This window comes from Rhinoderma darwinii, chromosome 3, assembly GCF_050947455.1.
Source record: "Rhinoderma darwinii isolate aRhiDar2 chromosome 3, aRhiDar2.hap1, whole genome shotgun sequence".
NCBI classification, from domain to species: domain Eukaryota; kingdom Metazoa; phylum Chordata; class Amphibia; order Anura; family Rhinodermatidae; genus Rhinoderma; species Rhinoderma darwinii.
The window spans coordinates 330,668,128-330,683,550 of NC_134689.1; the positions used below are offsets into that span (position 1 = coordinate 330,668,128).

Below are 15,423 nucleotides of genomic sequence, written 5' to 3' on the forward strand. Positions count from 1 at the left end.
GCTCAGAGTCCGAGGCTCCCGAGGGGCCCATGGCCGCCCAAAGTACATTGTAGTTTTGTCGCGTTTTTGTATGTCCTGCAAAAGGACCTTTAGAAATAAGGTCACATGACCTTATTTCTGAAGTTCTCACTACTGCTTAAAGACCTGCTGGTCACATGACCGCAGGACCTTGAGCAGCAGCAGCAAAATTCTACAGAGAAGACTGAGGTGAGAGGCTATGTAAGTATAAGGGGATTGATTTGTTTAAGGGGTCTGTATTTAGGGGGAGTGTATTTAGGAGGTCTGGTGTGGGGTCTGTATTTAGGGGGCCTGGTTTGGGGACTGTATTTAGTAGGTTTGATGTCTGTATTAGTTTAAGGGGTCTGTATTTAGGGGGTGGGGTCTGTATCAGTTTAAGGGGTTTAGGGTCTGTATATTTAGGGGTCTGTGTTAGATTAAGGGGTCTGGGGTCGGTATTTAGTGGGTCTGGGGTCTGTATTAGTTTATAGGGTCTATTTAGGGGGCCTGTTCTAGGGTCTGTATTAGTTTAGGGGTCTTTATTTAGGGGTCTGTATTTAGAGGTCTGGTCTGGGGTCTGTATTTGAATAGGGGGTCTGGTCTAGGGTCTGTATTTCTTAATTTCTGGAGGAAGAGTGGAGGGGCACTCAATCCACGTTGCTTGCCGTCCAGTGTGAAGTTTCCACAGTCAGTGATGGTTTGGGAGCCATGTCATCTGCTGGTGTTGGTCTACTGTATTATATCAAGTCCAGAGTCAGCGCAGCGTCTGACAGGAAACTTTAGAGCACTTCATGCTTCCCTCTGCTGACAAGCTTTATGGAGATGCTGATTTTTATTTTCCAGCAGGACTTGGCACCTGCCCACACTGCCAAAAGTACCAATACCTGGTTTAATAACCACAGTATCACTGTGCTTGATTGGCCAGCAAACTCGCCTGATCTAAACTCCATAGAGAATCTATAGGGTATTGTCAAGAGGAAGATGAGACACCAGACCCAACAATGCAGACGAGCTGAAAGGCCGCTATCAAAGCAACCTGGGCTTCCATAACACCTCAGCAGTGCCACAGGCTGATCGCCTCCATGCCACGCCGCATTGATAACACCTCAGCAGTGCCACAGGCTGGTTACCTCCATGCCACGCCGCATTGATAACACCTCAGCAGTGCCACAGGCTGATCGCCTCCATGCCACTCCGCATTGATGCAGTAATTCATGCAAAAGGAGCCCCGACCAAGTATTGAGGGCAGATACTGGACAGACTTTTCAGAAGGCCAACATTTCAGTATTAAAAATCATTTTTGAAATTGGGTTTACATAATATTCTAATTTTCTGAGACACAAAATTTTGGGTTTTCATTAAGGCCTTATTCACACGAACGTGTCCGTTTTGCACGTGCAAAAACCGCTGCGTTTTGCGCACGCAAAAGTTCAATGTGACATGTGTATATAGTGCGTGGCTGCGTGATTTTCGCGCAGCCGGCATCATTATGACACTCCCTTTTTATGTGACGACACAGTAAAGAAGGAGGGGATTTTATGCTTCTCTTCTTTACCAGCTGTAGCGCGAATCTCGCGCGTCACCCAGAAGTGCTTCCGTGTGCCGTGCGAGATTTTCACGCACCCATTGACTTCAATGAGTGCGTGCTGCGCGAAACACGGGCAAGTATAGGGCATGTTGTGAGTTTTACGCAGCACAGATACGCGGCGTGAAAATCACTGACAGGCTGAACGGCCCCATTCACTAACATAGGTCCGTGCGACGTATAACACGTTCGTGTGAATAAGGCCTAACTGTTAGCCATAATCATCAACATTAAAAGAAAACAATGCTGGAAATAGATCACTCTGTGTGTAATTAATCTATATAATATAGGAGTTTCACTTTTTGAATTGAATTACTGAAATAAATAAAGTTTTTTATGATATTCTAATTCATTGAGAAGGACTAGTATATAATAACCATATAGTGATAGATTATATTATGACATAACAAGGCAAGGTGTGTATAATGGGGACAGGTTTCTAAATGGAGAAGAAATATGTGAACATGATATGATTAGAAGACAGATTGTCCGACATGCCACGAAAGTTATCAGACTCTGGAATATGTGTATGTGTAGCGGTGGACAACATGTGATGTCTATACCGGCATTGTGACGCAAGCTCATGAGCGAACAGTGAAAGTATGTGACAAATGTGTAAAAATTGTGTCCGAACGTGGTAATATAATGGTATTAATGATAATGAATATGGTTAGTGCTAGGGTCAGCCTGTGGTCTAGTCAGCACCTAGGCAAAACCGCTGTAGTGAACTAATAAATGATCATACTTTCTAACATTTATAATGGAAAACAAAATATGCTACATCCATTATAACCCTAACATACCAACCTGATTTACTCACATTGTGCCCCAATACACTGGCCAACACTGCATTTATTTATGTGGCACACATTTTATCGTGGCCTGCGTTCTGAGTAGCATGGCAGTCATCGAGTCTATTAAAGAATAAATGTTTGAGTATAGGGATAGGTTATATGATAAACATGAACAATGTATGAGACATACACGGTAGTTAGGCCATAACAGGATGACCATTAGTTTACTATTGAAATGATGTTACATGTAACATGTCTGGCAGATGATCAGTCGTTGACCCTTGACATCATCTCTTTTACTTAGCAGCAAGTTATCTTAGGAGTTAATATATATTGATTGTTGATGCTAACTAGGTCACAAAGTGTCACATTTCCTTTACTTACCAGGAGAAACAAGGGACAGTATTTGCACTCTTGGAAAACCAGAAAAGGCATCGAATAGGAATGATGTAAGTATCTATACAATCCAGGGGACATCTGACCTTAAGAAGGATCTGATCTTTTTTGGTTATAACGGCTACCTAATAGTATAGGGGACACAGAAAACGAGTTAATATCTATTCCGAGAATGACATTTTTTGTCATTTGTATCTTGCGTGCTGCATAGTGAGTGATCCTATAGTTCTGCTAAATTGGAAGGATTTGCGTCAAAGTCTCTAGATTTGGGTATAATGGAAGCTTAGATCACATTATATTGTAGGATTTAAATGAGAGTTTTTGACAGTATATGCCTGCATTTTATACAATGTTATTTCTTCCAGCAGAGTAGAGACCATAAACAGACAATGAGAAATCTTTTAAGTCATTTTAAATATTTTGCATCCCCCATGACTAAGTGCCGGATTATAGAATGTACCATGTGTTTACTCAGCCGTTTTTGTTGGCCTATATGACTGAGCTTTCTTTTTGTTACTTTCGGTAGATGTGGGCTAATCTATATAAGCTAGGGTAAAGCAAAAATGGGATATTGCTGAAGTCACCTCTATGTGATTCCATTGGCAGGCCCAAAGCCTGGTGCTGCACTACTAACAATCTAAAGACGAATGCCCTCTTCCTATTTTAGTCAAGCCCAGTGTTGTCATGAATACATTGTATGAGTGGAGACCTGACATAAACAGGCATCCACTGCCTGGTCACAAGTAGATATTTCTGATTTTGATGACTTGAAGATCTCTGTAACAACACTGTACCTGACAGGAATCGGACAAAAGCAAGTAATTGCCTGCTTGCTATTAGTGAGGATACTAGAGCAGTCATCAAGTGGGAGGAGGAGTTCACATTCTCCCGTAGGTGGGTTTATGGGGGCTCGCTTATAGTAAAAATAGTTAATTCCTACTACAAATTGTGCTTTACCACTGCGACACCATGATGTTATTTATACACGCATGTTGCCTACTGCAGCTGGAAACCTATTGTAACATTCAAGACAAAGATATTAGACTGGGGTGGCCGGCTAACTGTCTGTTTGGAGCTAGCTGACATTCAGGGGGCTCAGTCATGGAAGCAGAGAAGCACAAACTGCAGCAAATTTTACAAATGTAGCACCAGGCCACCCCTCAAAATCAAGTCTGATTATAATCCCAATATACTGTTCTTCAAGTGCCCCCAGACCAAGTAATTCCAATGACCTTTGAATTGTTCCAAAATTCTAGTTCTCACTGCTGACTGTCTTCACATAAGGACACATGCTACCCACATAGTGGTGCCACCCTCCTGATATTCCACATTACAATGACCATACAGTGGTGTAGGCAGAATAGTAGTGCCAGTACAGTAATAACATTAACGTAGAGTAGCCCACACGTGTGCCCACCACACAGAATAATTTATAAAATAGTGCCTCCACGTAGTAGTGACCTCAGAAAAGTTACTGATCTAGCCCTGCCCATACAAATGTGCTAGGCAGAATGCCCTGTAATAGAACAATCTGATCTCCTCCATGGTCCTGCCCTACTCTCCAACAGGAAGTTCTATTTGAGCAGCCAATCAGTAGCCCCTCCAATGTTCTCTTCCTGTCAGAGCTTGGACGTCCATCAGGCACAAGTCATCTATGATTCATGTCTTTTATTAGGGCTCAGGTTGGGACAGAAATTGATTTTACAAATATGTTGCAGGTGCTGGAACTTGTTCTGTCTTTCAATGAGAACTGTATTGATACTATTGATGCCCCTATATATTTTGTCAATAGACAGAAATTAGTGTGATTGACATGACTAGGCATGGACTGTATGACTCTGCATGAGTGGACATTTATAAATAGGCCTGTCCCTTAGTCCTGTAGTAAGGGTAAACCGATACATATGAATAAATGGTAAAATAATGTGTGTATCGGGGCACTGACCTGCTACTTTCTGAATCTCATTACCAGGAGCATTGCTGAGGACCTCCAGGGAGCATTGATGACCTTTGCACGCAATCTGTTCATCATCCATCAGGAAATATCAGCCCCTAACATGCAGGGAGAAACTAATTTCAAGGTGAGTTGTTAATTAACTAACGATTTCAGCTCTGTTTTGGCAGTCACTGGGAAGGAACGTGTACAGAGGAGCTTCATTCTTCATGAAATCATCTTTCAGTGTCTGGTAATTACTGTCCTGCAAGAGAGACAGAGAGTTAATGATCGGCACGAGGTTTCTATCACTGGGAGATTATATGTAACAATGAGATGATTTATACAGAAAGGTTACGTACATCAATGGGGAAATGGACAGACTCACAGTAAATAGTTATAGCCAACATTGTTATGGGACATTAAGTTGTAAGTAGATATTACATAACAGTTGTAAATAAGAAGAGCGGTATGAAATATGTCAACTCAGTTTGACTGCATTGAGTAAAAAAAGATATATTTACTGTATTGCCATATTGTAATTTCACCAAAAACATTCCTATGAGAGCAGCACAGTCGCTCAGCCCTGGGGTCCTGTGTTGATATGGATTTTGCATGTTCTCCCCATAATTTTGTGGCTTTATGTTTAGGTTCTCAATAAAATCCAAAATCACAGAATCATAACCGCTGTGACGCATATATCTGGTACTGTATGAGTATATCGCTAGATCTGTAGAAGCTTGCAGTCATGTGACTGGTGTATGGAAATCTGTACAAAGCAGTAAAGGCATAGTGGGCATGTCACGATAAGTGCGTGGACCCACTGGGCCTTACCGCCGTATCGGGATAGCAACTGGCCAACAGGATACCAAGTCAAAATCTATAGTTCGAATAAGGGTACATGTGGTAACTTCAGACAGTAGCGGAGGCAGGCTCAGATGGGACCTTGGCAGCAGGCAGACACCAGGCGCGGTGTAACACGGAAGGCGTAGTATACAGCACAACACGACTCCAACTCTTCACGGCACAGGAACAAGGTAGCACGGGATACAGGATACAGGTAGCAGGAACGGGAACACTGGGAACTGGAAAACTCTAAGGGACCATTTGCAAAGACTAACATGGGTAACACAACAAAGCACAGGCAATGAAGGAAGGGGCAGGGCCCTTCTTATAGTCCAGGGTGATCATAGGAGCAATCAGTCAATCTAAAATATGTGTGTGATCTGGCCCATTAAGGGCGCGCACCCTAGTGGTCACTGCAGGACAGGATGGCCGCATTTGCTGGCATCTCTGGGGAGGAAGACGTCTGCAGGATTATAGGAGTCTGCGGTCTGCGACCACGGAAGTTACAGGGCAAAGGAGCCCAAAGTATTATTTAACCTTTTCTTGCCCAAATGAACATTCTAATGGCATGGTTCCATGGTCTTTATTGATGGTGATTCCCTCTGGAAGAGAGGGGGGTTATGCAAAGCAGAAATAATCTGTGTCTTCTCTGCATGGTCCAGTATACAGATCACTAGTAACAGTGATCGAATGGGCTGTTACCCTTAGATATCTTTTATCAGTGATCTGTACATAAGGACTGCATAGAACACACAGATCACGCATTCCCTGCTAACCCGAGCCCCAATATCATAAAAATAAATACATAAATAAATATCGTAAAAATTAATAAAATGAGAAAAAAAATTATAAAACAATAATCAAAGTGAAGTATAATAATTTAATAAATCCCCAACACCAAAGAAATGACACACACCAATCTGAATCCATATACGCCAGTTTGACATTTGCGTGACATAAATGCATTTTACATAGGTGTCACATGCCCATGTATTAATACGTTCATATCACACAGAATCTATGTTACCCCACACATACAAGAATGACCCTTGCCTACTAATTTTTGTTTGTTTTATACCAACCCTAACTGCTCTTGTTGCTTCACTTAAAAATTGCTTTCGCTGGATGCTTATCACCAATGTGCAGAGGCTGCGTGAAAATAGAGGGAAATACATCTAAAATTAACATGTAGTTTTTGTATTTGGCACCATAGCGACACACATATTTGGCATCACTATGCACAAGAGAATTAGATGATTAATTTTTGGGCTAAATATCATTGATTGAACAAATTATGTTAAAGCAGACTGAAAAAAATAAGAAAACAGTGTATTATGTGTCCTAAAAAAAGAAGATAGAAATAGAATTGGGTAGACTAAAGAAATATAAATAAATTAGAATACAGCATTCCAAAAGCTAAAATTTTGCTCTAGACATCAAGGCCCAAAACACTCCTGGTCATGAAAGGGTTAATATATAATTTTTTGATCAAAAACTCACTATTACCTAAACCTGTTGCAATGCATTGTTCCTTTCAGGAAGATCTGAGCATTATGGAAGTTTATATCCCGTAACAAATTACATCTTCTAATTTACAGGAAACGGTACAGGAAATTGAAACAATTCTTGGAGTGACTGAAGAAAACAAACTGGAATTTGAAGGATAATGTTAGACCATTCCTTTAAAGAGACTCTGTCACCAGTTTATAACTGCCCTATCTTCTACCGAATCTAATAGGCGCTTTAATGTAGATAAGTAATGTGTTTTGTTTTTTTTAAACTTTATTTTTGACAAAGTTATGAGCATTTTAAGTGTTATGCAAATTTGTTCTTAATGACCAAGTGGGCGTTTTTTAATTTTTGACCAAGTGGGCGTAGTAAAGAGAAGTGTATGACGCTGACCAATCAGCGCCATACACTTCTCTTCATTCATGTTCAGCTGTACTCACAGCACAGCGTGATCTCGCGAGATCACGCTGTGCGGTCACTCATTAACGGTCCCACATTAACTTTACCAGAGTGTCGGGGGAATGAAAACACATTGCCTCCACCCAAAAAAACAACACATTACTTATCTACATTAAAGTGCCTATTAGATTAGGTAGAAGATAGGGATGTTATAAACTGGTGACAGAGTCTCTTTAAGTGTAAAGTGTTTGGTTCTAGTATGTGTAAAGAATATGGCAACCTGTGGATCCCAGTCTGACGTTGTACTATAGCCACTAAGAAAAGTGAACACATAGAATATTCTCTCTTGAAGGTCAACTGTGACAGGAAACAAGTGCAGAAGAAAGAACATATTAACCAGCACTTAATCCAGATTACGAAGCAGATCATGCTATTTTAATCACCATTTAGAATGTATATGTGGTTAACATATACCGTAATTGTATCATCTTTAATCTAGTACAAGAAGGGTATTATGAAAATCCCAACTAACAAGGGAAGGCTTTCTAGGTTAAATAAGGACTACACTTAAAGGGATTTTCCCATCTGCAACATTTATCCACAGGATATGCCATAATTATCATATAGATGCGGGTCCCACATCTGAGAACTTCTCTAGAACGGGGCCACCTAAACCCCATTCTACCTTTCCGTGTTCCTGCTGCCACTTGTGATTTCCAACCATGTAAGTAGAAAATGTAACGGCCATTCACTTCTATGGGTGGTCAAAAATCACAAGTGGCAGTGGGAAAAAAGAAAGGTAGAACAGGTTTAGGGGGCCCCATTCCAGAGATAGGTGCGGTCCCACATCTATTTGACCATTTTGGCATCCTGTGGATATGTCATAAATGTCTCTGATGGGAAAACTCCTTTAACACAGAAATAAACGTGCAAGCTGACAACACGAAGGGAAATCCTCATTGGAATGAACCGGATTGTACTGTATAGTGAAAGAGAGTATATATTACCGTGAGTTCCAGAATATATGGTGTTTTTTTAGATCCTAAACAGCCATCTTATGGATGATTTTGCGCACTAGTAAAAATAGTGTTGCTATTATATATTGAGGGTCTCATACTTCACAGTATTACTTTAGTCTTGCGGCTACGTTTGCACTTTTGTTAAGTATGCCCTACAAATTAAGTATAATTTACGCCACAAATTGGCGTACATTTTTGCAGAAATCGACGTGGATTTCACTTTTTGGCGCACGGACAGCACAAATTTATTAAAAGACGTGTGCCTCTTAATACATGTCTACTTTTACCTCTGCGGACTTCAGAGTAAGATTGGCATATAAAATTCCAGTCTTAGTAAATCGGCCCAACTATGTTCTCCAGGGTGCCTCAAAGCAGTGCGGCGAAAAGCAGTAAAGTGGTAGCACTAGTTGGTACTCCCCTCACACAGACTGTAGACTACGTTGCCAAAATTCTTTCTCAGAAAATGATGACCAACCTTTTGAACATACTGTTAAAAATTGACAACTTCCAGAAAAGATCATTCAAAACTGACAACTAATATGATCGCACTTCCTGTTGTCCTGGTTCAAAAATGGCCACCAAAAAATTACAAAATAACCAAACTTTGGCTGCTACTTCTCATTTACTACTATATGTTCAATTGTACTTTTTGTTAAGATATCCTCTTTAAAGGGGTTGTCCAGTCAGAAGAAAATAATGGCCTATCCTCAGGATAGGCCATCAATATCCAGTCAGTGGTGGTCCGACTCCCGGCACCCCTGCCGATCAGCTGATTTAAAGTGCCTGTGGCGCTCATGTGAGCGCTGCTTCCCCTTAATTCCTTAACTGCTCATACTGTGAATCGCCAACACACGTAGCGACGGTTCACAGTATTACAGTCTTCTATCACTTAATTGAATGAGAGAGGGCTGTAAAAGTGTGTACCGCTGCTACAAGTGTATCGGCGATACACAGTATGAGCAGTACCATGAATGAAGGGGAAGCAGCACTTGTACGAGCCTTGCAGCCCCTTCAAATCAGCTGATCGGCGGGGGTTCCGGGAGTCGGACCCTAACCGATCAGATATTGATGGCCTATCCTGAGGATAGGCCATCAATTTCTTATGACTGGACAACCCCTAATGACTGCAGTTGTAGTTGAAGGTATTACATAGGATTGCTATATTATGTGACGTTTTAAGAGGTTGCAAGAGGTAAATCACACTGGTTAAGATTTAGATAGGGATCAAAGGCTTACATTCATCCTTCTCTGCTTTCTTCAGAGGATGCTGCAGGCTTGAAATAGAAGAGATCTGTGCTGTCAATGGGATACTATTGTGTTCTACATTATTAGTTACAGAAATTGGATTGGGCATACATTATGCACTTATGTAACCTGGGTGTCTTACTGCTCTGTGAAAAAGATGTGACCTAAAAGCAAGTGCATTCATCAACGTCAATGGTGTGCAACTTCAGGACAGACTGTCTAAGTGCTGTACACTTTATTGGAAATTTCCTTGCAGCCTTTCATACTACACATCAGTCTGTAGACCAATAGAGACTGTCAGCGGCCATCTGTTCTAAACCTAACTCAACTAAAAACCTGGAAAGTCAGGTGTGACTGCAGTTAACCCCATGTCACATTCACAGGGGTCCAATAACTTGTAATGGCTGGGCCCTACTGGAACATAATATGGTGTGGCTAGAGACAAGTAAAACTTTAACATTTTGTTTCGCTAGCATTCCTGCAAATCCTTTGACCTCTTGGTTACCTAGAGCCTAAAAGGGATTGTCCATCTTTTAAAAAGTGTGGCACAGTGGTCATGTGCTCTACACACTGATATCACTTCTGCCGCATGATGCTACGGCATACGGTTATCTGTGCAGCAATACGGACAGTCAGCGTTAGAGCTGTATGGGCTTTTCTGTTATTTTAGCACATAGCTGGACAACCCATTTAAGGAGCGTTCTCACCATTAACTTTTAGGGCTTGTCCACGCATAACGGAATTGCTACATATTTTCCTTCCGGAATTGCAGATGGAAAATATGCAGCGGAGTACAGTAGCAGCAAAGTGGGTGGGATTTAACAAATCTAATCCACACGCTGCGGATAAATTCAGTCCAGAAATTCACCTGCAGTACGTAATTTTAGTTCCGCAGCATGTCAATTGTTGCAGCGGAAAGTGGACTGATTTCCTGCTTTTTTTATGTACTGCTGTGCATTTTATCCAATAAAAAAATGAAATATATACAGCATTTGTTTTTTAACCCCTTTATGACCACAGTGTTTGTATCTGAGATCGCAGATGGTCATGAAGGCCCCCACGTCTGCCAGCTTTGTGCTTCCATTAACCCCTTCCCAACATCCACCGGCACACGTTGTGCGGGGGAGTATGGTGCTGGCACACGGGCTGAGCCCGCTCAATAGAACGAGCGTGTCGGCTGTGTGTTACAGCCGACACTTCAGGGTCGCTCGGGCGCGAACCCGCTCGTTAAATGTCGCGGTCAATAGCGACCAAGGCATTTAAAGGACTAGACACGGTGGTGGCCCCCTGTAAAGTTGCGACGGTCCCCCTGCGACGTGATCGCGGGGTGCTGTTGGCTGGCATGGCAGACTGAGGGCCTGATGAAGGCCCCCAGGTCTGTCATCGCTGTACTTCTATGAAGGGCTTCAAAGGAGAGCGTCAGTATCACGATATACTGCAATACATTAGTATTGCAGTATCTCATGCAAGCGATTCAGCGATCGCTGCTTCAAGTCCCCTAGGGGGACAAGTAAAAAACTGTAAAATAAAGGTTTTTTACATAAATTTTAAAAAAAATGTAAAGTTGAAAAAAAGACCCTTTTCCAATTTTCCCTCAAGCACAATGTAAAAAAAAAAAAACAACATACATAACTGGTATTGATGCATCCGTAAAAGTCTGAACTATTACAATATATCATTACTAGTATAGAAAACCCATTACATGGGTTTGCTAGCAAAAGGAATGCAGTGGTCTGTTATATATATATAATACTGCAGTGGTCTGTTAATATATATATATAAATGCTCCCCATAGCTGCCCCACAGTATAATGCCCCCCATAGCTGCCCCCATACAGTATAATGCCCCCATAGCTGCCCCACACAGTATAATGCTCCCATAGCTGCCTCCACACAGTATAATGCCCCCACAGTATAATGCCCCCCATAGCTGCCCCCATACAGTATAATGCCCCCATAGCTGCCCCCACACAGTATAATGCTCCCATAGCTGCCTCCACACAGTATAATGCCCCCATAGCTGCCCCCACAGTATAATGCCCCATAGCTGCCCCCATACAGTATAATGCCCCCCATAGCTGCCCCCTTACAGTATAATGCCCCCCATAGCTGCCTCCACTCAGTATAATGCACCCCATAGCTGCCCCCAGAGTATAATGCCCCCATAGCTGCCCCATAGTATAATACCCCTATAGCTGCCCCCACAGTATAATGCCCCTATAGCTGCCCCCATAGCTGTCCCCAAACAGTATAATGCCCCCATAGCTTCCCCCACACAGTATAATGCTCCCCATAGCTGCCCCCACACAGTATAATGCCCCCCATAGCTGCCCGCACACAGTATATTGCCCCCCATAGCTGCCCTCACACAGTATAATGCCCCCCATAGCTGCCACCACACAGTATAATGCCCCCACATAGCTGCCACCACAGTATAATGCCCCCATAGCTGTCCCCACACAGTAAAATGCCCCCATAGCTGCCCCCCATAGTATAATGCCCCCACATAGTATAATGCTCCCCATAGCTGCCCCCACACAGTATAATTCCCCCATAGCTGCCCTCACACATTATAATGCTCCCCATAGCTGCCCCCACATTATAATGCCCCCCATAGCTACCCCCACACAGTATAATGTACCCAATAACTGCTCCCATACTGTATAATTCCCCCCATAGCTGTCCCCACAGTATAATGCCCCCATAGTTGCCCCCACACAGTATAATGCCCCCATAGTTGCCCCCACACAGTATAATGCCCCCATAGCTGCCCCCACACAGTATAATACCCCCCATAGCTGCCCCCACACAGTATAATGCCCCCCATAGCTGCCCCCATACAGTATAATGCTCCACATAGCTGCTCCCACAGTATAATGCCCCCTATAGCAGCACCCCCCACACAGTATAATGCCCCCTTACCTGCCCCCACAGTATAATGCCCCCCATAGCTGCCCCCACAGTATAATGCAACCCTATAGCTGCCATCATATCAGACAGCCCCTCTCCCATACCCAGTGTAATGTCCCCCATACCCAGTGTAATGCCCCCATATGTGCCTTATGGAAAATAATAACATAATTACTTACCTATCCCAGTTCCTCCAACGAATGAGGTTCGCTCTGATTTCCCCGCAAGTCTTAGTCCCGGTTATGCTGCTTGTTGATTGGATGGCAGAATACAGCCGTCAGTTATGGCCAAGCTTCGCTCTGATTGGCCGCCGGTCTTAGTCCCGGTTTTGCTGATTCAACGACAGAATACAGCCGTTAGTCATGGCCACAAAGCCGAAGAGGACTTGCTACTGCCCGGGCCTGAGGTTTGACACCACCACAGCTAAGCTCTCCATAGAGGGAAACATAGGTAGTGTTTCCAACAGTGTTTATTATATATATTGAGCGAGGACGTGGTGTCCAATCAACTGTGCCTCGGAAACCACGTGGTTTATCTGAACTTCGGACACCATGTCCGTCTCTGTTATATAATAGATTTAGATTGCACGGTGAACGCCGTAAAAAATGAAAAACTCCAGAATCGCTGTTTTTGGGTCACTTTATCTCCCGCAAAAAATGGAATAAAAAGTGATCAAAAAGCCTCATGTACCCCAAAATGGAACCAATAGAAACTACAGCTCGCCCCGCAAATAATACACCCTGATACCACTCAATTAACGGAAAAATTAAAAAGTTATGGCTCTCAGAATATGGCGACAAAACTCAAATGTTATTTTTAACAGTTTTTTCCTTGTAAATGTAGTAAAACATTAAAAAAACTATATAAATTTGGTATCATCGTAATCATATTGACCCGCAGAATAAAGTTAACATGCCGTTTTTACTGCAAGGTAAATGCCGTAAAAACAAAAACCCCCAAAATATTGAGGAATTGCTGTTTTTTTCCCTATTCCACCCCACACATATTTTTTCCCAGTTTCACACTACATTATATGGTACAATAAATGGTGTCATGAAAATCTACAACTCGTCCTGCAATAAAAAGCCCTCACGGCAATAGTGATGGAAAAAATAAAAAAGTTGTGGCTTTTGGAATGCGGGGAGGAAAAAACAAAATGGCTGCGGGGGGAAAGGGTTAAGCCCTGCCAGAAACTGGAAAAAAATACAACATACTGCAATGCATTAGTATTGCAGTATATTGTGCCAGGGATCCAACCGCCGCTGGTTCAAGTCCCATATAGGGGCTAATAAAAAAATTAAAAAAATCTTTAGTTAACTGGTTGTTGTTTTTTTTAAAGTAAAAAACAAATAACGTTTTTTCAAAACACTAAAAAAGTAAAAGTTAAAAAAACAAACCTTTTTTTCTGATTTTCCCCAAAAGTTATGTAAAAATAAAAACATAATTGGTATCGCTGTGTACGTAAAGGTCTGAACTATTACAATGTAACATTATTTAATCCCCATTGTGAAAGCAGTAAAAAAATACAATAAAAACACCAGAACTACTGTTTTTTAGTGGTCTCCCACAAAAAAAAATGAAATAAAAAGTGGTCAAAAATTCGTATGTACCCCAAAATGGTACAAATTAAAACTACAGCTCCATTACTCCTCCATCGACAGAAAAATAAAAAAAGTTCTGGGTCTCAGAATATGGCGTCCAAAAACATTTTTTGTTTACAAAAAGTTTTTCTATTTTGTAAAAGCAGTAAAACATAAAAATGTCTATATAAAACAAACCTGTATAAAATTGGTATCACCGTAATCATATCGACCCACAGAATAAAGTTAACATGTCATTTTTTACTGCAGGGTAAATGCCGGAAAAACAAAACACAAAAGATGATGGGGAAATTGCTGTTTTTTTTTCCCATTCTACCCCACAAAGTAATTTTTCAAAGTTTCCTAGTATGGAAAATATGGTACATTAAATGGTGCCATTAAAAACTACACCTAGTGGGGCGTGGCCTGGCTGTTGGGAGAGATGGGTGCCTGAACAGTGAGTTCCGGCACCTCAACGACTTTATTAGCGACTAACTACCTCATACCGCTTGAAAACTTGTCCCATTACATCTCACAACCATCGAGATGCCGTGGAGGAAAAAAAGCGGTTGCTAGACCGGTGAAACTAACTGACTTCTACCCTCGACAATTTAGCGGGGAGCATGACGAAGCCGATTCGGGCTCTCACTCCGGATCCCTGATCTTGGAGCCGCCTCAAGACAAGCCACATACATGGCCATCTGACAGCACTTCACACAAAAGATGAAAGTCAGTGCCGTTAATATCTCCGCACCTGCTTTCTGACGATAGAATCTCCCCGACAAGAAACTTACTCACTCATCGGGGTACGGAAGAACCCGCCATAATGCCCTTGCACCACGTGGGACGATACTATCGGTGCCATCTTCTCCGACTTCCAGAAGCCCTGCGAAACAGAGGCAAAAAAATTCACGACCCAGATGTCTCTCAGAAGCTGGTAAGAAACACCTCATCCTCTGACACACAGTCTCACCTAGGAGATCAACACGAGTTCTTAGGACAATGCCTTCATCCTCCGATCCGGAACGGAGCTAATAATGAAGACTATGCTTCAGGCGTTACACCAGTCCCTACATACTGGTCTAGCAAGGCTCATTAACACTCTAACTGCCTCAGTCCATGAGGTAGAACACATAGTCCAACATCTAGAAACTGAAATGGGTGAAGTTACTTCCTCTCACAACGAACTGATAGATTCTCACTATGATATA

General features: G+C 42.2%; 2 protein-coding genes across 2 annotated transcripts in view; both read left to right on the forward strand.

The window, feature by feature from the left end:
* Positions 1 to 7,634, forward strand: part of IQCH (IQ motif containing H) — a 124,580-nt gene extending 116,946 nt beyond the window's left edge. The window contains exons 19-21 of the mRNA XM_075858331.1: positions 2,764 to 2,825; positions 4,745 to 4,853; positions 7,150 to 7,634. Of these exons, the coding sequence (XP_075714446.1) occupies positions 2,764 to 2,825; positions 4,745 to 4,853; positions 7,150 to 7,218 (240 nt within the window). The 3' untranslated portion in view covers positions 7,219 to 7,634. The remainder of the gene's footprint in view (positions 1 to 2,763; positions 2,826 to 4,744; positions 4,854 to 7,149) is intronic.
* A 5,279-nt stretch (positions 7,635 to 12,913) lies between these two features.
* Positions 12,914 to 15,423, forward strand: part of C3H15orf61 (chromosome 3 C15orf61 homolog) — a 75,942-nt gene continuing 73,432 nt past the window's right edge. Inside the window, exon 1 of the mRNA XM_075858336.1 lies at positions 12,914 to 13,082. Coding sequence (XP_075714451.1) covers positions 12,995 to 13,082 — 88 coding nt within the window. The 5' untranslated portion in view covers positions 12,914 to 12,994. The remainder of the gene's footprint in view (positions 13,083 to 15,423) is intronic.